General features: G+C 40.1%; 1 protein-coding gene across 2 annotated transcripts in view; it reads left to right on the top strand.

The window, feature by feature from the left end:
* The first annotated feature begins 948 nt into the window (after positions 1-948).
* UACA (uveal autoantigen with coiled-coil domains and ankyrin repeats) overlaps positions 949-21340 on the top strand; it is a 44854-nt gene continuing 24462 nt past the window's right edge. For both annotated transcript variants that reach the window (XR_003913372.1, XM_029951975.1), the window contains exons 1-8: positions 949-1077; positions 6234-6322; positions 9181-9245; positions 10030-10087; positions 14392-14462; positions 14559-14665; positions 18066-18247; positions 19854-19891. Coding sequence is in view for 1 of the 2 variants with exons in the window: in XM_029951975.1 (XP_029807835.1) it covers positions 980-1077; positions 6234-6322; positions 9181-9245; positions 10030-10087; positions 14392-14462; positions 14559-14665; positions 18066-18247; positions 19854-19891 (708 nt within the window). In the remaining variant the exon portion in view is untranslated. The remainder of the gene's footprint in view (positions 1078-6233; positions 6323-9180; positions 9246-10029; positions 10088-14391; positions 14463-14558; positions 14666-18065; positions 18248-19853; positions 19892-21340) is intronic.

Below are 21340 nucleotides of genomic sequence, written 5' to 3'. Positions count from 1 at the left end.
TAACCTTGATACAATTAAAGTGTATATCACGTGATACATCCTTCTATTTAAAAAATTGCCTTGATCTTCCTCTTAAATATTTTTACTGAGTTTTTGTTAATATCAGAAAAAAATCTTTTTTAAACAAAAGCAATGTATGTCAAATATAAAAAAGAAAATGAAAGTCACCTGTAATCCTATTACTTTAGGATTTTAAGGTGGTTAATGCTTGAGAGTCTTTTTTTCTTTTTTAGTTTTTTCTATGTCGAAGTTCCTTTTTATCGTAATATGTAAGCTTAATGAATTGCTTTCATTGTTGAGACAGAGACAAGTATGTGAATGTCTGTGTGTGTCTAATTTGCATTTATAAATATATTTTCAACAGTATCTTTTAAATAAGGTGGGGGGGGAGGGTGTCTTGAAATGTGTCCAGAATTCCACTGCATCTAAGGTCTTGGGAGATATACAACCAGAGCCAAATCTGAAAGTATGTATGAGTTAGAGAGTAGGAGAAGGACACTTAATTTTGGAAGTCATGAGAAGTCTTGGTTGGGTTTGGTCACTTACACTTATTAACATCCCTGGAGTCTTGACTTTTCTCATCTGTTAAATGGGGATGGGGATTTAGTTTACTGGAGTTGTTTGAGTAATTCATGCCTAGCACAGAGTACATATTTAGCAATTATTAATTTCCTTTCTTTGCTCTGAAGGCAAAGAAAACAGAACATGAGAAACATGTCTTTTCTCAAAAGTGGAATTTAAAATACTTCTTGAATATTGTGTGTTTGGTGAAGCCCTTCTCATGAAGTTAGAAAGACAGGAAGATGAAATTGTGGGATGCAACTGGGCATCAAGTTATACATTATGTGGTCCTGTTTTCCCTCCTCTTCCTTCCTTCTTTAGAAAGTCTTACTAATATGTATATAAGGTAGGCCATATTCACTTTTTTTTTTCCTTTTTGTAGCACACAGCAGATTGGAATAAATATGATGACCGACTGATGAAAGCTGCAGAAAGAGGAGATGTAGAAAAAGTTTCCTCCATCCTTGCTAAAAAGGGCATCAATCCGGGCAAACTAGATGTGGAGGGCAGATCTGCGTAAGTATTACTGATGATAATTCCCCAAAGGGAATTTGGGTAGGCTCTTGAGACACGAGTGAAATTTGTGAATTGTGTCTATCAACTTATTAATTTAAAAAGCCTTTATCAAAAACCACGCTATACAGTCTTTCAGACATTGCTTTCAGACATTAAAGACTACTTAACTATTCCCAATTTGAAAGATTTTCAAGCTATAGAGAGAATGCTGAAATACTACCCAGGGGTCTAGTAGTTGAGACTCTGTGGCAAACCGTGGCCTGGGCTGTCTGGTGCATTTTTGTTTATCAGCTTTTTCATATTCCTTATCATATTTGATCCTTGCAGCTGCCCTCTGGAAGCAGTAGGAAAAGGTCTACAGAGGCTAAATAACTTGGTGTAAACTCCCGAAAAGTCACAGAGCTGAGATATGAACCCAAGTTTTCTGTGTTGGAAGAGTTTTCTGTACATTACACTGACTTTTCCTCTCAACTCCCAATCTGTTTTTTTATTTGGTGATTATTTGAAAAGAGAATGTGTAGAACAGAAAGGGAGGCAGAATAACTAGTGTGGCTTAGGGAGACGCAGGGAGCCATCCCACCCTTTGGCCTTGGGGTCCCCGAGAGGACTGCTGGCTTGTTTACTTTCTTATCTTTCTTCCCACCCCTCCCGAATCTTCCTCACTTGCCTTCCTGTTGAGGACGGGAGCAGTCCGGTTAAAGCGTGGCTGTAGGGTCCGTCCCTGCCCTCTATAATTATAGCAGTTAAAACCTGCTCCAGGAAACCTTCCAAAGTTAGAGGTGAAAAGTCTCATTTCCTAAATTCCTCTCTGTCTTGGAAGAGTTTATTTAGAATATTATAACTGGAAGCCAGATACTAAATATAGATATGAAAATTAGGAAGTAGGTAGTGAATGTTTGATATAGATCAATACCTTAGGATGCTTAAATATTTAGGTACAGGAAAAATAGCAAAGCATGACTTAAGAAATCAAGTCGTTTTTAATACCAGCGAGGTTTGAAAAGTTCCAATTTTTTAATGCTGTCTCAGTTTTATCAAGTGGGCAATCTGATAGCTACAGCATTAGTTATTTTGAGTCCTGCTCCTATTTTTGCTAAATTTGAAGCTATTTATAGGGGTCACAGTATAAACAGGGAAAATCTAACATCTTGAAGTGACTTTGTTTTTGTGTTTCTTTTTTACCAAATATCAACACGTTAGAAGGTAAAGGAAATCTTTGGGATGAAAATCTTTAGTGAAACCTTATTTCTTCAGTTCTGTTCATCTATGCTTTGGCTGTCTCGAATGAATAATTGCTTGAGTTTCTCTTGATGTTTTTTAAATCCGAGATTCAGTTTTGAGTGAAATTATTTGTAGATCAGAGTTACAAAAATCTGGTGTAATTTGATGAATTATGAACTTGAGTTTGTGAAATCTGTGAGTAGTTCTAATCTCTGAGGTTTTCACTGTAGGAAATAGATTCTGTTAGGAGTAATGGGATAAAGTATTTCCCTTTTGCTACTCGCACACAAACTGGATTCTTCCTAAATTAAAGCATTTTATGTTTAGTCGAGTATAGGACATGTTACAAATATACTTTCTATATTATGTAATTATAAAAATAACTTTGTTTTGGATGACTTGGTTTTTTGTTTTTCATTTTGACATTTAAAAAAATGTTTTTCTAATGTTTTTAATTTATTTTTGAGAGAGAGAGAGAGAGAGAGAGAGAGAGTGTGTGTGTGTGAGCAGGGGAGGGTCAGAGAGAGAGAAGTAGATACAGAATCTGAAGCAGGCTCCAGGCTCTGAGCTAGCTGTCAGCCCAGAGCCCGATGCAGGGCTCAAACCCACAAACTGTGAGATCATGGCCTGAGCCGAAGCTGGACGCTCATCCGACTGAGCCACTCTCCCACCCAGGCACCCCTAATTTTGACATTTAAGACAAAAGTAACATGTGCTTCTTGACCTCAGTCCAGTTTCAAAAGTGAAATAGTTGAAGCCTAGTCATGGTCACTGCAAGGACTTGTTTTCTTCCTGTTCACCTCTCTCCTAGGGTTCAGCCCATTGCCAAAGCAAAATGGGGCAGATTCACCAGAAATCCCCTCTGCCACGTGGAAAGTTGGATACCAATTCCTGTCCCTTTGTCCCCTCACGCTGTCAGAAGTGATGTTTATTTGGCTTCCAACTGTTTTCTCTGGAATCAATGAATGTTCCTTGACAAAAAATGGCTTCAAATACCATACTCACCTCTCGGGGCCTTTGGCCTTGCCTACATCTTGGTCTAGTTATTTTTCACTATCTTGTTAGCTTTCCAATGCCCTCAAACAGATGTTTTACAGTTTATGCAGTTTTTCCCATTTTCCTCAGAGATTGCCCGTATTACCTGGGTTTCCTGTTATGGAAGCACAAATACAGGTCTTGTTTAAAAAAAGACAGCTTACAATAATATTGTGTAATAATAATTGGATCACTGTGCCTGTGTCACAATTTCCTGTAACTCCCCCTTCCCAAACTCATAAAAGCCCTACCCCACCTTTGTTCGGGGCTCGCTCTCAGCATTGATCCATCACGCCGGTAAAGTCTGTGAGCCCGAGTTTAGGCCCTGGCGAGCCTAAACCCGTAATAAAGCCCTTTGCTTTTGCATGCGTGAAAAAAAAATAATTTAAAAAAAATTAAAAAAATTAAAAAAGACAGCTTAGGGGCCCCTGGGTGGCTCAGTCGGTTAAACATCTGACTTCAGCTCAGGTCATGATCTCGCAGTTCGTGAGTTTGAGCCCCGCATCGGGCTCTGAGCAGTCAGCACAGACTGCTCAGAGCCTGGAGCCTGCTTCAAATTCTAGTCTCCCTCTCTCTCTACCCCTCCCCAACTCACACTCTCTCTGTCTCTCAAAAATGAATAAGTGTTAAAAAAAATTTAAAGAAAAATTTAAAACGACAGCTTAAAGTTGATTTTTTAAATTGAAAAAGTATTTCTTTAATGTAAGTTTTCAGATTTCCTTTATGACTCTTAGTATACAAGTTAGTGATCGATACTCTTCTTTCTGAAGTGTACTATTTATGGCACATCTGCATTAATAATGCATGGTAGATTTGTTGTGATTTCTGCCCTTTAGTACATCATGAGTGTAATGTTGATCTATTTTTTCTTTTTTTCTTTTTTAAGTTTATTTATTTATTTTGAGAGAGAGCAAGCAGGGAAGAAAGAGAGGGAGAGAGAGACTGCCAAACAGGCAGAGCCCAACGCAGGCCTTGGAAACTCATGAATCATGAGATCATGACCTGAGCCAAGAGGAAGAGTTAGATGCTTAACTGACTGAGCCACCCAGGCGCCCCTGTTGACTTATTTTGAAGAAAGAAGTCTTCCAAATTTTTGAGCTAAGAATGGAAAACAAGCAAACAAAAATGCTCCCTCCAAGATTGTGGGAGACAAAAAATGTTTGCTTGAAGGAAATTACTGTTCCTCAGAAGGTTCTAATGGTGCATTGCACAGTATAATTCCCTGCTTTGGTGTTGAAGAGAGATTGCCTTAGAGCAATTTAATTCCACTATCAGGAGAACTTCTTTGATTCTTATGAACACTATATTCCTTTAATCAGAAATACCTCTGTCTCTCAAATTCAGACTGCACACAAACCTCCTTTATTTCGCTAACTGGTGTTGGCGTCTGGTTTGCATTTACAGCCTTCATAATCATACTAGTAGAGACACACGACCAAGTGTTGTAATATCTGGAAATGAATTTGCAACCTATCTATCTCCAGATTTTGTCTCTGGGCATTTATTTATTTATTTTTAAAAGTTTGTTTATTTTAAGAGAGAGACAACATGGGTGGGGGAGGGGAAGGGAGGGAGAGAATCCCCAAGCAGGCATCGCACTGTTAGTGCAGAGCCTGATGTGGGCTCGAACTCAAGAACCATGAGATCATGACCTGAGCTGAAACCAAGAGTTGGATGCTTAACCAACTGAGCCGCCCAAGCACGCCTCCAAGCATTTAATTATTTAAATATTTGAGGGCCCGTTGAGTGAGAAGAGAATGATAGATTGAAAGACTATAAAGAAAATGAATCTTGAATGTGTATATTAGCTAGTACGTAGTTTCCCACAGAATAATAAAGGCAGGGCTTGGGGGAGCAGGTGAACTAGGGTTCAGGGAATGGGGAACCAGGGACACTTTACACGGTGTGGTTATGGAAGACCCTGCGGACAGTGTGTGCGGAGTTTGTCTGATGCCAGGCACCTGGCGGAGCACTTGCACGTCCTTATCTCCTGGCATTTTCTTCGTGGTTATTGTACTTATTTAGGGTTCAGTTCTGTTTTGACCTGATTTCAGCTTCCTTTGCTTGCAAACCCTGTTGTGTTTACCTCCCACTTTGGGTTTGGTGGAGTACAATTAGTCGCTGTCTGTTCTACTGCACCCCAGAGATTTTTGTAAATGTTGATTGGCTAATAAAGTGTTAGATGATGAAAGAAACAATGGAATGTTTTCTTGAGTACTTGATGGCTTAACGTAAGTTTTTTAAGCAGGCTTTCCTTATTAGGAAGCTGGTGCCATCACGCCTGTTTGTGTGAAACTCTGCCCAGTCATTCAGGTCTGTGAACAAAAGGAAGAATGGGTGGTAGTTGTTGGGACGTTGGGGAAAGAAGACTTTTATGGCTTTCTCAGTGTTGCTTAGTTTTTCTATGCGAGATTTAATTTGATAATTCTAAAGAGAAGGGATAAGTGTTTTGATCTGTCTTTGGCCTTAGCATTCTGCCATAACTTGATTTGTCTTGGCAGTTTCAGTATATTTGAAACTAAGCAAAATAATTTGAGAGAAAATTTTCAATGCATCTGTCAAGCTCCTAGCACCAGTGCTTTTGCTCCTGAATAATAAACTGTAGAGTTAGTGGTAGTATCGTATCAGTTTTCTATTATTAAGACAGTTGAACATTGGAATATTCCATTGCTTCTCAGGAGATATTTCTAGAAAGTATTGGTTTCTTATGTAAATTTAGGTTAAAATTAGTTTTTCAGTAATAAGGGCTAGGTTTCTGTTTTTGGACATAAAAGATACAGGTGTTTTTACATAGCCTTTCAAACGCACGCGTGTGTGTTGAATAAAAGGTGACATCGATGTAACATTTAATTTGACATTTGTAGCTTTTATGGCATAACACATATTTTCTTCTTGTGTAGCTTCCACGTTGTGGCCTCCAAGGGGAATCTCGAATGTTTGAATGCCATCCTTATCCATGGAGTCGATATTACAACCAGTGACACCGCAGGTGGGTTTGCCTCCAATAGTCACTTACAGAGAGGACAAGCCTTGTCCGCTGCTCATGCTCTCAGTCAGACCCGACCTTGACTTAAAAAGAGAAGTCCTTAATTTTCTGTTTTTAAATAGTTCAGGAAAACTTTACTTCTGAGGTATTATCGTTGGGGAGAGGTAAAGTATGGGGAAGTGTGGAGACGGGGCTGCTGAACTGAGGTCAGGTGCTGGCCTTGGTGGTGTTACAGAATCCTGAGATTTCAGATTTTGAAGAACCGTTAGGAGCCATTCAGATTATACTCCCATACCCTCGAGGATGTGAACTCTTGCCGTCGTGAGGTCGTACAACGTTCGGTTGAACGTTTCTTTCTTGTGACGGGAGCTAACTGGCTCATAATGACAGCAGCGTCCCCACTAGTGAGCCTAACCAGGATTGCTGACACTCGCATCCCCTGATCCTCTGCTGAGCACCTGACACTTACGGGCTCCTTCTGTCCTCTCACACTGTCCCAGGGAGTCTGTGAGGCACTTGCCCGGGGTCCTTCCGTGGATGCGCTGTGATCAGCGTCTGTGTCCTTCACCGCGATGCTGTGCAAGGAGGCGTGTGCTGTATTTGGTTAGTTATATTTAGAAAAAAAATTTTTTTTGTAGACAGTTTTACGTCTGGTTCTTTCTGTGCTTTCGGCTTAAATGTGGAAGCGTGTCTGTCTTTTAAAATCATACAGCGTAAGTTTGTGCGTCACAGGATAGACCTGTAAGTATTTGAAGATGGCCGTTGCTGTTCTTTGATGCACACGCTCGTTTTCTCGGGACAAACGCTCTCAGTTCTCTCGACAGCTTGCTTCTCTGCAGTTCTACTTTGTTACTCAGTAACTGTGGGAGGCGACCTAGAGCAGAGAATATCCTCAGCAGCTTTCAGATTTTAGCCTGTGGTTGCATGTATAGACCCATAAGTACATTACGGTTAAACCAGCATCGTGTTTAGAATTGGAATGGAGGCAGAGGGAAAGGGCGATCTCCGTGAGTTAGCGAGGAAGATCTTTACCTAAAGAGGTGTCAGCTTCTAAATCAGAGAACACACTCTATTTATCTGCCACCTTTGAACAAACAGAATATATGAGTTACTTACAGAAGCATTTCTCTGATGTGGAGGAGTATTTATTTTTAGAAATTTCAGACTAACTGTGTACCTCTATAGAACTCCTTAGCCTTTATTTAGATATTGTGCTGATTCTCATTCAAACAAGTATCTTTCTTATATGTTGTCTGTGTTCTTTCTGCTCTGGGTATTTTAGCCTGGTGGCCAGTCTGGTGACGTTGGCCCTCCTTCCCTTCGGTGCAGAGAAGCTCAACCGCTTTCCCAGACCCCACAGGCATCATTTCATATGCGGCATCCCGGCCTCCTCCGCCTCAACTCTGTGTCTTTTGTTCTTGCCGTGGTTCAGTGATACTTTTATTTGGTTTGTTTTAGTATTTTTGTCCCTCGAGTTGTCCTTTCCTGAGGGCAAGCACCTTGCCTCCTTTGCTGTTACATTGTCAGTTGTAGTCCAGATGTGGCTATTCGATAACAACTTGATTAAAAAATGTCATGTATTTTATCGTAACTCCTTGATTTGCTAGCAGCACAGACGTCTATGAAAGATAACCAGTTTTCAAGTTAGTGTGGTTTGGGTTCTGAAGTGTTCGTGACCCAGGTCTTACGAGGTTGGCACCTTGGGTGTGACTTGTGGTGTTATGCTTTTAGATTTTGATGTTTCCTTAACTTTTACCGTGTCCTCTCAAGTGGCTGGATTTGGATGTGGCTGAAGAAATACCTGTCCTGACACTTTTATGTGGCCAAGTTTCTGTGGCAGTTTGTTGAAATCACCACTGTGTCTTCCCCCACTGTCCCGCGCTGTTTACTCTCACCACGTACACGTGACAGCTTTTCTTGTCACTTTTCGCAGTGTAAAATAGTGTAAACTTGTCCATGAACAGTAACAAATTGAAATTTGAAATCATCACATCCGACCTATCTGTAATTAGAGGATGCTTCGGTATGGATGAAGGTATTGTATCCGTGCCTGTTTAAAGACCTGGACTCACCACACTTTGTGCTAGATCAGTATTCAGACTTAATCTTTCAGATGATCGTCTCCTTTAAAATAGTACATTTTTTTTAAAGTTTCTTTTTTATATATATTAGAGAGAAAGAGAGGGAACAGGAAGGGCAGAGAGAGAGAGAGAATCCCAAGCAGGCTCCACCCTGTTAGCACAGAGCCCGATGTGGGGCTTGATCTCCCAAACCGCAAGATCATGACATGAGATCACGAGTCGGACACTTAACCAACTCAGCCACCCAGGTGCGCCTAAGTTGCACATTTAATACACATTATATTTGAACAAGTTGTCTGATTTTCAGAGACACAGTCCTAATGAACTTCGAGTTTTAGTTGAAAATTAGTTTCTTTGATTTAGGCCTCTTAACTTCCTCATTTTAGTGTCCACACTGCCTGTTTGGAATTATCATGAGAAATCTACATATGTTTTTCGCTCTTCTGTTCCTATTCTCTTTCTCTCATTCTTTTCCTCTCTGTCCCTCTCTTCTTTCCTGTGCCGACTTAACTTACTGTCTCAGGCACTACTGTGGATGTTGGATACAGTCATACATATGAGAAAGTTCTTGCTCTTTATGGGTTTGTATGTTTAATTTTTCTTCCCACCTTCATTGTTTTGGTGTGTATATTCTCTTATGACAATGCCAACCTGAGTGAAAGTGCTGACAAATTAAGTATCCTGTCAACTAAACTTGGGAAAATGAGTCACATGTCTTTGGAAAATTCACACAGGAAGAAAATAACCTTTCATGGATATCTTAAATTATTTCTTTTATAGGAAGAAATGCTCTTCACCTGGCTGCAAAGTATGGGCATGCATTGTGTCTACAAAAACTTCTACAGGTAGTAAAAGTGGTTAATGCTTCAGCTTCATTATTTTGACTACAAATAATAGATGTGTTTTCAATGTGTTTTGGGGATTTGAGATCAAAGAAAATAGTGGGCTAATTTTGACTTACGTAATATCTTTTCCATCGTTTGTGAAAGAATGTGAACAATAAAGAGCAGAAACTCTGAGGGAAGTGAATCGCATAACTCAGTGTATTAAAAATAAATGACAAAGGCTTGACCTTCCTGTTGACATTAGCTGGAGACTGGAGTTTGCTGTTGCCTAGGCTAGGACGTAAAGCCATACAACATAGGCTCTACATGTTTCTATACAAACATCACCCACTTAGACTACGTGATGTTAACACTGTTAGTTGAACCTGCAGTCAGGCAGTCACAGAATCCCTCACACTGATGGCTGAATAAGTTTTCAGGGTAAGGGTTCCATTGTACATTTCCATAAACGTTGCCACGAAGTTTCACAGCAGAACTCCTTTGTTTTTCCTGATTCAGTTCAGATTTTAACTCTTGGTGAGAAAAAAAAAACCCCAAACAATAACAGTTTCTACACCCCATGCTATTATAATGTACCATATGTTTTCCTGTTTCGTGAAAGACTTAAATTTACAGTATAATGTTATTTGTTTCATGTCAAAATATTTAGTGGCTTGTCTAGTAGACGTTTAGTTTTTTCGATAATGGAATATTTTAAGATGAAATAACAGCTGTTCATTTGAGTCTAGATATTTAACTTTAAAGGAAAACTCTCCCAGATGACTGCATTTCTGTGTTTTAACAGTACAATTGTCCCCCTGAGCACGTAGACCTGCAGGGAAGGACCGCACTTCATGATGCAGGTGAGTGAAGGTTGCACTTGGATGGGAGCAATGATATGTTGAAACGGCTAGGGATTTAAATTAATTTCAAAGTTTTAACATGTGTATATTTGTATAATTCATGGAGAAGCAATATTACGAAGTTTTTGTTTACACAGATTTGAAATTTATTTGATTGTACAGCTTAAAAAGATTCAGCCAACATTTACAGGCTAGTTTGCAAGATACTGAAAGTCCAAAGATAAATAAACCATGATCCTACTCATGGGAGCTCCAGGCACTGTGTATGTGTGTGTGTGTGTGTGTGTGTGTGTGTGTGTGTGTGTGTGTGTGTGTGTTTATAAGAGTGACAGAGGAGGTGGTAGGAGAAATGGGAAGATGACTTTTCTTTTTCTTAAAAGCTACATTTGGGAGTAAGGCAAATCATGAGCGACTTTTGAATGCTGAGAACAAACTGAGGGCTGAAGAGGGAGGGGGGAAGGGAAAGGGGGTGATGGTCATGGAGAGGGGTACTTGTGGGGAAGAGCACTAGGTGTTATATGGAAACCAACTTGGTAGTAAACTATTAAAAAAATGAATAAACTAAACATTTAAAATAAATAAATAAGATAATTTTTAAAAAGCTACATTTACCTAATTAGCGTGTCTCAACATCATTTTTCTCATCTGCAGATGAAGTTAATACTACTAAGTAGTTATAGTTAAGTCATAAATAGTGCCTGGAATGTAGTAATTTCTTAATTAATGGTGGTGGTATTTGTTGGTTTGGGTCTCAGTGGTGAATTTCATGTCCCTATCATGTGCTGTATTTAAAAAAAAAAGTCTTACTAGTGATTTCACAGATTTTAGTATGCATACTTATGTATCTAAATTTATCTGCATTATTCTTTGGTGTCTTAGAGACAAAAGTTAGATATTAAAGTATTTTTGGAATGTTCAACAGTCTGACCTCTGGCCTGACTCCTCTTAAGTCTAACATTCCTACATTTTGTTGGAAGGCCAAGGGAAAGAAAAATAGCTACCTTTTCTCTTTCTGTTTATGGACTATCTGCAGTAGAGAAAAGTGGTCTGAGTTAAAAATGTAGTAAACTGCAAATTTCCTTCATTTTTTAAATATAATTTACTGTCAGATTGGCTGACATAGAGTGTGTAAAGAGTGCTTTTTGTTTTGGGGGTAGATTCCATGGTTCATCGCTTCCATACAACACCCAGTACTCACCCCAACAAGCACCCTCCTCAATGCCCATCACCCACTTTCCCTTCTCCCCCACCCCCATCCACCCTCAGTTTGTTTTCTGTATTTAAGAGTCTCTTATGGTTTGCCTCCCTCCCTCTCTGTTTGTAACTATTTTCCCCCTTCCCTTCCCTTCCCCCATGGTCTTCTCTTAAGTTTCTCAAGATCCACATATGAATGAAAACATATGATATCTGTCCTTCTCTGACTACTTCAGTCAGCATTATATCTTCCAGTTCCATCCACGTTGCCGCAAATGACAGGACTTCATTCTTTCTCATTGCCAAGTAGTATTCCATTATATGTATATAAACAATGTCTTCTTTATCCATTCATCAGTTGATGGACTTTTGGGACCTTTATTTTAGTTTTTTAAAATATTTTATGTGCTTTAGGATAGTTTACTATTTTACACAATGCATTTTTTTCTTCTTTCTTGTATAAAATGGTGGTATTTGCAAAGCATTTTTCACATATATTATCAAGTGAGCCTCTTGAGGACGCCTGGGTGGGTTTTGGTTTTGAGGAGAAATCCCTTCTCCATTGTTCTCTGCAGGCCCCAGCTCTGCCTTCTGAGAGGTTCTTACTTGCCTGTTATTCTCTAGGGTCACAGATCAACTGCATGGCAGAAAGCGTGCCCTGTGTGAGGCAGATTAAGGGCTAGAATAATCCTGAATGTTAGCAGACTGGGCTTCTGGGACCTTGCATAGTAGAGTTCCTGTAAAGCCTTGATGGGCTTTCTGGTTTATTCGCCAGCCACTTCCATATGTCTGTCTTCAACGTTGTTTTCTGGACCTAAAGTTTTTAACCCTCCTTTATTTCTTGACCTTATTTGTAGGCTCACGATTCCCTGTCTCATTTAATGGCTGTCACGTTAAAGCCGTCTGAAATCATACCCTTGAATGGGATTATAGTACCCTAAGATAATGCTTTTTCAAGACTAGATTTTTGTTTTTCTTTTCTCCTTTGGGAAGTCCTTGAGAAAACTGTGACCAACAATCGTTTCTATCTTGCTGTTTGGTACCGAGAAACAACTGGCTTCCCCACATCTCTGAGGTCCCAGCTGTCTATGTACTCTCTAGTCCCTTTTATTTATCTCTGTTCATAAACTGAGTCTGGACTCATCTTGACTTCATCTCTTTCTTTGAGCACCTCACCAAAAGCAGTAAGCAGCTGACAATATGCACCAACATTTTAGCTCTTTTCTGTTGCTTCACCTAGAAAGGCTCCATGGTCACGTGGCACACTTCTGTCATGGATGATAGCTCTTTCAAGTGTTTTGCCACAGCATGAGAAAAATCACAAGATCTCTAGCCTGAAATACGTTTATTCATTCTCGGGTGCCCCGCCGCTAAACCAGTGCCATATGATTCAGGTATTTGTTATGATCGCACCTAACTCCTGATGGCAGTTTTTGTCTTAGTTAGGGAGAAGACTAGGCTGCTGTGACAAAGGCACCATAATGTAACAGTGGCTTAAAAAAACCTATAGCAATTGCTTTCTTTCATGTCCTGGTCCGGATGTTCAGATTGGCTTCTGCCTCTGTCCCGTATGGTCATTCAGGGACCCAGATGTCTTCCACTTGGCAGTTTTGCAGTTGCCTAGGATGTTGTCCTCACCTTAAAGGCTGAAGCCCATAGCAGGCACTTGGGTTTTCCTGCTAACAGGCAGGGGGAAGACCACGAGGAATGTATAAACCACTTTTAAGCCCTAGAATCAGAAGGCAGCACGCATCACTCCTGTCACATTCCGCTGGGGAGCCCCAATGCATGTGGCCACGCCTGCGCGCAAAGAAGTCTGGGAACAGTAGTCTCCAGGTACGCTCCCACGGTCCCAGCACAGCTTCATCGCTGTGGCAGACAGGGAACCACGGTTGGACCAACAGCGGCTACTCTCCACCATAGCGCCTCTAGGACTGACACTACTGGTCCACTGTATTGTAGTTCTGGAATTTATTATGCTTTACATTTTTCCATTCTTCTTTTTCATTGGGCCTGAATGGTTGTTAATTTTATAATTCCTGAATTAATGCATTCAACTTCAGTTGATAGTTTTTATTAAGACTGATTCTATATTTTATATAAAAGGCTTGCTGGATAAAGACAGCAGAAATGGACATTTTTAGGGGCGCCTGGGTGGCTCAGTCAGTTAAGCTCAGTTCATGATCTCACAGTTTGTGGGTTCGAGCCCCGCATCGGGCGCTGTGCTGACAGCTCAGAGCCTGGAGCCTGCTTCTGATTATGTGTGTCCTTCTTTCTCTGCCCCTCCCCCGCTCATGATCTGCCTCTCTCTGTCTCTCAAAAATAAATAAATGTCAAAAAATAAAAATAAAAAAAAAGAAATGGACATTTTTACTTGATTTCCTTACTTATATTTGGTTTTACTCTATTGAATTTCACACAGACACACACACACACACACACACACACACACACACAAAAGAATGCTGACTTTGTCAGTACTTTTCATGGGAAATGATCTAGTCTCGACTCCTAAAGAATACTCATGGGGAGTTGAAACACAATCCTATTTTTATGAAGTTAACAACAATTTTTTCTCTTAATGCAAATATGAATTCCAGTGTTGATCAGAGGAGAAGCAGCGTGTGGTTTTATAATATAATTTTTAGGAAAGTGAGTCTGTTTTGCATCATTAAGGGCAGACATTGCTGCTTTTATAATGAAATTTGAATTATATGAGTCAAAGCTTATTTACTGGGACTCTTCTATAAAAATCAGAATGTGATCCATAAAAAAAAATTGAGCTAACTCTGCAAGGACTAAGCCACATTTAAGAATATATTCTAAGTAGAAAATTTGATTTGTATTTTCCCTGTTTACCCGGAGGGTAACAGCACATTGTCTTCTGCAAGGGTGACAATATCCCTTAGTCCCAATAAATTACACAGCACTTATGAAATGATCTTGTCTAATCCATTTTCAGAGAGAAAATGGGTACTTGTCCTAAACTGAGAGCAGCCGATGCGCAGCTCGGTAGTTTAGAGATGGAGGAACTTAGGCGGACGTAGCAAAGCACCATGTGTCTTACCACCAGATGCTCACCATTTGTCATTTTCCTCTGTTCCTCAAAGCCATGGCAGACTGTCCCTCTAGCATACAGCTGCTCTGTGACCATGGGGCCTTAGTGAATGCCAAAGATGTGGTAAGTCCGTTTGTATTCTCTCAATCCAAGTATTCTGCCTTTTCTGTCTTGGGAGATTTGTTGTCTTAGTGCTGTTTTATTTTTCTTGCTGCTTAGGATGGACGGACCCCCCTGGTTCTGGCTACTCAGATGTGCAGGCCAACAATATGCCAACTGCTGATAGATAAAGGGGCGGATATTAATTCCAGAGACAAACAAAACAGGTAATTCTTTTATCGCAGCTCTGCAGACACCAGCTGGCTTTGTGGTGACTCTGAAACTCTGCCGCTGTGACGTGTCCTCTCCATCCCCCTTTACATCTCCCCTTCCTTGGAATTAGCCCCCACTTCTTTTTTTTTTTTTCTTTTTCCTCCGGAATCTAATGAAGGAAGGAGAGGGAAGTAGGGGAAGATGACAGGGTAAATGTGGACTACAAGCAGTGATCAGAGCCTGTGTTCCAGTCAGAAAACTGAAGAAAAAGGAATTATGTCCCAGTTATGTATTTTACTTTATTTCTGAAGAATTTTATTTACTTATTTATTTATTTATTTATTTATTTAGAAAAAGAGAGAGCGGGGCAGGGGCAGAGGGAGAGACAGAGAATCCCAAGTGGGCTCTGCACTGTTAGCACAGAGCCTGATCAAACTGTGAAGTCAGGACCTGAGCAGAAATCAAGAGTCAGCTGCTTAACTGACTGAGCACCAAGCACCACCCCCCACCAGTTATTTATTTTAAAGTTTTATTATGTTTCTCAAGTTCCATCTATGAAAATATGGTATCTGCCTTTCTCTGACTTATTTCACTTAGCATAACACCCTCGAGTTCTATCCACGTTGCTGCAAATGGCAGGACTTCAGTCTTTCCCATTGCCATGTAGTACTCCATTGTATATATAAACCACATCTTCTTGATCCATTCATCAGGTGATGGACATTTAGGCTCTTTCCATGATTTGGCTATTGTAGAAGGTGCTGCTATGAACATTGGGGTACATGTGCCCCTATGCATCAGCACTTCTGTATCCCTTGGGTAAATCCTCAGCAGTGCTATTGCTGGGTATAGGGGAGTTCTAGTGATAGTTTTTTGAGGAACCTCCACACTGTTTTCCAGAGTGGCTGCTGTTAGCTAACTTGAAAAAAAATTATATTTAAAATAAATAAGTAAACATTAAAAAAAGAATTACATACTATCAAAAAATAAATAAATAAAAGATTGATATGTAAGACTGGACCAAAAAAAAAGTTATAAAGCAATTTTTAATGGAAAATGTGCTCAAATAAGATATGAAGGAGAGGAGTAAAAAAATTGCGTCTACAGTCTACTTTTTTGTTAATGAATCTTTTGAGAGTGAAGGTTCTTGGATGCCCTGGAGCTTGACGTTTTTCTCTGTCGACTTCCCCGACATGCCCTGTCTCCTTGTGCTGCCTGCACGTAGTGCCATCTCCCTCTCTGAAACCGAGTTCATTTCTCTACCCTGAGGTTCCTGCGTTTACTTTTGCTTCTGTGTTCAATGTCGTTGTCTTCGGTGTGCACTAACCCTCCTGTCTGTAATGCTCCCTTGCCCCTCCGCAGCTCTGATGTATTGTGGCGCTGCATTAATTCTCACGTTCATGGTCACAGCGGTTCTGACAATGAAGTGTCAGAATACATCCCATCCCCCATTGAAGCGTCACAATCATTTATAACAAAGTTGTGGCATTTGGTAAATGATGACTTGTAAAATTTTTGGTGTCTTTTGACTTAATTTTATTCTTCTAAGCACGTATTCTATTTTTTGTCGTTCACTAGGAGTAGAGAAGTCTAATCCAATAGTCTTTAGATGTCAGATTTTGTAATTCTACTTGTTATTGTTCAGACCTCTGAAAGGAGGAAATTCTTAAGCAATTAAATCATGAATATGATTATTAAGGAAGTGGCTTTTTTGCATCACTTTGTTTTTGCAGATACTATAATCTGGTTCTAAGCATGACTAGGAAAATTTGGGTTAAAAATAAAGTTTAAGATCAGAGAGGGATGATCTGGTTGATCCATGTATAATGCCATATTTACTTATTGTTTTTATAGATCTTATATTTTCCCAAGCACTTTGGAATGTCTGTCTGTCTGTCTCTCTCTCTTTTACACACACACACACACACACACACACACACACACACACACACACACATGCACAGTGAGGTAGAGCAAAATGTATTAAATAGGCTAGGTGGCAGATGGCTTTGGCTTTAAAAGTAAATTAAAATCTTAGTTTCTGACACTCCATATTTCCTTCTTTTTTTTTTCCCTGTCTTACCTATAACATTTTTTCCCTAATTAAAAAAAACTTTATTGGTTCCTGGTGTATATAAAATTGTATTCTAGCAACTACTGGGGAGTAAAAAGAGAAATAGGATATACATAGAATAAAGGCAAGAATCCATTTTCTTATGAAATGCACTATTCACAGTCAAAGACGGTGTTAGACATAGGATAAGTCACTTCATTTCGTTAGGTGTTTTTTGGTTTCCTCCGCAGTAAAAATAGGAATGGGACAAGATAATTTCCAGCATCCTTCCACACATCCATGATGATTCAGTTGTGTGATTTCATTACTGCTACTTATAAAGTGTTCCAGGGCTGCTATCCTGGGGATCCTATTAAGGTGGCCCATGATAATGGGGATAAGTGAGCAAGGTTTATAGCGGAGGCAGGTTTTGTTTTTTTAATGTTTATTTATTTTTGAGACAGAGACAGAGAGTGAGCAAGGGAGGGGCAGAGAGAGAGGGAGACACAGAATCTGAAACAGGCTCCAGGCTCTGAGCTGTCAGCATAGAACTCGATGTGGGGCTCAAACCCACAAACCGCCAGATCATGACCTGGGCGGAAGTTGGAAGCTCTGTCTACTGAGCCACCCAGGCACCCCAAGAGGAGGCAGGTTTTGAAATTAAGTGTGAGGATGTGAAGCTTTCCAGTTAGGAGAAGGCAAGCTCTTCCAAGGAGAGCAGCCAGAATAGGAATCTGCTTGTTTTGGAGTAGAAGGGACTCTGTGAAGAGGTTTGTGCGACACAAGGTTTAGTTCGTGACGGGACTCAAACAGTGTGGCTTTATTGCTATAGGTTTTAGATGGATGGGTGGCCATATCAGTTCTGGAAGATTTTTGTGAGTAGTTTGGCAGCAGAAACAACAAATGTATGTAAGGTAAAGCAAGGTTTTTAGTTCTGCAAACTAAGACACACAGCAAATGTTTTTGTAAATGTGATGAAGTTAAAATAGAAGCTAAATCTATGAAGTAAAATCTGTATAACAAGTATGGCTGTTTAATGTAGTATCTTTTCCTTTTTTTAAGTTTATTTATTGAGAGAGTGAGCGAGAGAGAGAGAGAGAGAGAGAGAGAGAGAGAGAGAGAGAGAGTCAGTCCCAAGCAGGCTCCACATTGTTGGCATAGAACCTGACGCAGGGCTCAAACTCATGAACTGTGAGATCATGACCTGAGCCAAAATTAAGAGTCAGACACTTAACCGACTGAACCACCCAGGTGCCCCTAAAGTAATACCTATTCTTTAAGAAGGGGGCCTCTGGAAGTTTCCTGAAATACCTTCTTGGATCTTTCTCAAGGTCTTTTATGCCTCTTATCTTCCCTTTTAGAACTGCCCTCATGCTGGGTTGTGAGTATGGTTGTAAAGACGCCGTAGAAGTCTTAATCAAAAATGGTGCTGATGTCAGCTTGCTGGATGCCCTGGGCCATGACAGTTCTTACTATGCAAGAATTGGTGACAATCTGGACATCCTAAGTTTACTGAAGAATGCATCGGAAAATGCCAACAAAGGTAAGTAGCAAAGTCACTAGTAAAGTCCAGCTTAATAAAGAGCAGTCTTTCAAGATTTAGATGGTAGGGGCACCTGGGTGGCTCAGTCGGTTAAGTGTCGACTTCAGCTCAGGTCATGATCTCACAGTCCGTGGGTTCAAGCCCACGTCAGGCTCTGTGCTGACAGCTGGGATCCTGGAGCCTGCTTCAGATTCTGTGTCTCCCTCTCTTTCTGTCCCTCCCCAGGTAGCGCTCTGCCTCTCTCTCTCTCTCTCTCAAATATAAATATACATTAAAAAAAAAAGATTTAGATGGTGGAATGACAGTTTGTAAGAAGCAAAACCTTCCCTCATGATGAGCACCATTGGCCTGTCTCCCTCTGTTCCACAGCTTTGTGTATTTCCATTTTAGCACTTGTTTGGAGGCAGTGCGTGGTGCATATATTGGCCAGTTTATTGAGTAAACCCTATTGTACTATGGAGTAAGTTAAATGAGGAGAAAGCCAAATCAAGTGCATTTTACTAGTATATATGCATTTTTTTTTGATGAGGAAGGCTGTAGCACTTCATTTTTCTACTTAAAAAGTTTTAGAGAGAGAATCCTTGTTTAAACATGTATATAGAATATTCAACCAGTATTCATCAAATACCTGTACTACGTATTTCTCTATCTTTATGAAAGAGAAAGTGGGAAATAGAGAAAAGCACAACAAGTAGAACTAGTTACTCATCCTACCATTGAAGACTCTTTATTGCTGTGCTGAGGAATAGCCTTTCAGTCTTTTGCCTCTGCGTAAAATTAAGGTCACTCATAGTGAGCTGCAGGTTATTTTTTGTGTAATAAATTTTGAAGAGTTTTTCCCTTCTAGATAAAGATTTTGTCTATGTTGTGATTTTAATTAATGCATAAAATTCCATATATATTTTTTAATGTTTATTTTTTTGGGAGAGAGACAGAGCATGAGTGAGGGAGGAGTAAAGAGAGAGAGGGAGACACAGAATCCCAAGCAGGCTCCAGGCTCTGAGCTGTCAGTATAGAGCCCGATGCGGGACTCAAACTCACGAACTGCAAGGGCTGAGATCGGACACCTAACTGACTGAGCCACCCAGATGTCCCTAAAATTCTATATATTTAAGTTTCATTTAATTAAGCAATTTTCTATACGTGTCATTTAAGTTTACAGTTTTTACTAATATACATAACAATTTAGTGACTCATTATGCACAAATATTTTAGCATATTTTTTTAAGTCTTAGGATCAGTTCCTGGAAATTGAATCGTGGGTTTCAGGATATACATATTTCTTTAAGCTTTTGATATATATTGACAAATTATCTTCCAATTTAAAAGTGTTTAAAATTTTGTATTTTGCAATTGCCTCCACTTCCTAGCACTGAATATTATCTACCTGGATGTAGTCATAGCAAAAAGAAAAAATGCAGTTTGATAGGTGAAAAATAGGTCACTGTCATTTTACCTGTGAAGTAGTAAGCTTTAGAGGAAACATTCAGACTGATTTCTTTAATGACTCAGTTGTGCGTTAGGGAATCCATAACCTGTAATCCACTCAAGTTACCCTGCTGTTTGACTGTCCCTCTTTCTCCTCTATCTCTCTGTAAATCTTCAGGGAGAGAACTTTGGAAGAAAGGACCATCTTTACAACAGGTAGGTCTACATTTTAGTTTTTTAAAAATCACGTATATTGTGCAATTTGAGTAAAGCGCTTCCAGGTTAGTGATTACACCTGACTCTTAGGTGCGTGCTGTCCTCTCTCCTCAGTTAACCATGCCCACGTGGAACCCAGGTCTCAAGACCCTGAGGCTTCGGTGCAGTCTCTCAGCCTGAGACAGTGAATCTCAGTTATAGTGACACGGTGAAGCAGGGAATATGTCCAGTGGGAACTAACTAACCTGATTGCCAGCCTTGCGCCTCCAGCCCTTTCAAATATGAAAAATCATACCTTGTTGAGATTCTTAAATGATGAATTTTAGCCTAGTAGATCATTAACAGTTTCCTCTATGCTCCCTTTTTTTTTTTTTTTTTACACTTATTTATTTTTGAGAGACAGAACACAAGTTAGGGAGGGCCAGAGAGAGAAGGAGACACAGAATCTGAAGCAGGCTCCAAGCTCCGAATTGTCAGCACAGAGCCCATCGCGGGGCTCAGACTCACAAACTGTGAGATCATGACCCGAGCCGAAGTCGGAGGCTTAACTGACTGAGCCTCCCAGGTGCCTCATCCTCTATTGTCCCTTAATAAGAGAGCAAACTGTTTACTGTTACGGGAAAATTCTTCCAGTGCAATAAGAAATGAAGGAAACAGGATTCAAAACTAATTACATGCTGTGATTTCAGTACCACTGTTAATATTTTGCTTTCTTTGCACTTTTTTTTGCCTTATCGGTATTTAAAGAGGACTTTGAAACACAATACGTGAAATAATTTGTACTTTGTACTAATTTGTTATCAAAACATCATGTAACCCTGGTTTTGTGTCCTGTTCTCCATAAATGTCTTCCTGTTTTCCCTTGATCTCTTTAGGTTAGAGTAAGGGGCTGGTGACTGCGCTGTCACCGTCTTGCTCAAAAGCTAGTGTAGGCAGCTTTCCTCTACTGTTGGCTCTTCCCTTCCAGGCGTTCCGCTTTTCTCTAGAGGCACCTGAGCACTTGCAAACCCCGGAGACAGGCATCAGGTACCCTCTGAGACACCGCGGTCATCCTTCTCTCCGAGCATCATTTCTCTACCTCTCCCTGGAATCCGAAAGCGATATGAAAGCATGTTTTACTTTTCCATCCATCAGAATTAAGTAATACCTCATGCACTGGTCCTGTCTGCTGTCACTTTACCTTTCCATCCAGCACGGCCATTTCACCCTTCTCTTCCATGTCTCATGCAACCCAAGAGGGAGGCGAGGGGAAAGAAAAAATGTGCTTGTTATGCCTGCATCAACCATCTTACATATATCAGACAAAAGTGATTTCTGAATTACAGAGACATTTAAGATAAAGCATGATCAAATATTAATGTGGGAATGGTATTATTCTGTTTAGTGCTCTAGGAGTTAACTAAATGAATACATGGAGTTCAAATTCTGCCAGGGTCAGTAAACCTCATT

Source organism: Suricata suricatta, chromosome 9 (assembly GCF_006229205.1).
Source record: "Suricata suricatta isolate VVHF042 chromosome 9, meerkat_22Aug2017_6uvM2_HiC, whole genome shotgun sequence".
NCBI classification, from domain to species: domain Eukaryota; kingdom Metazoa; phylum Chordata; class Mammalia; order Carnivora; family Herpestidae; genus Suricata; species Suricata suricatta.
This window is presented reverse-complemented; position numbering and strand designations above follow the sequence as displayed.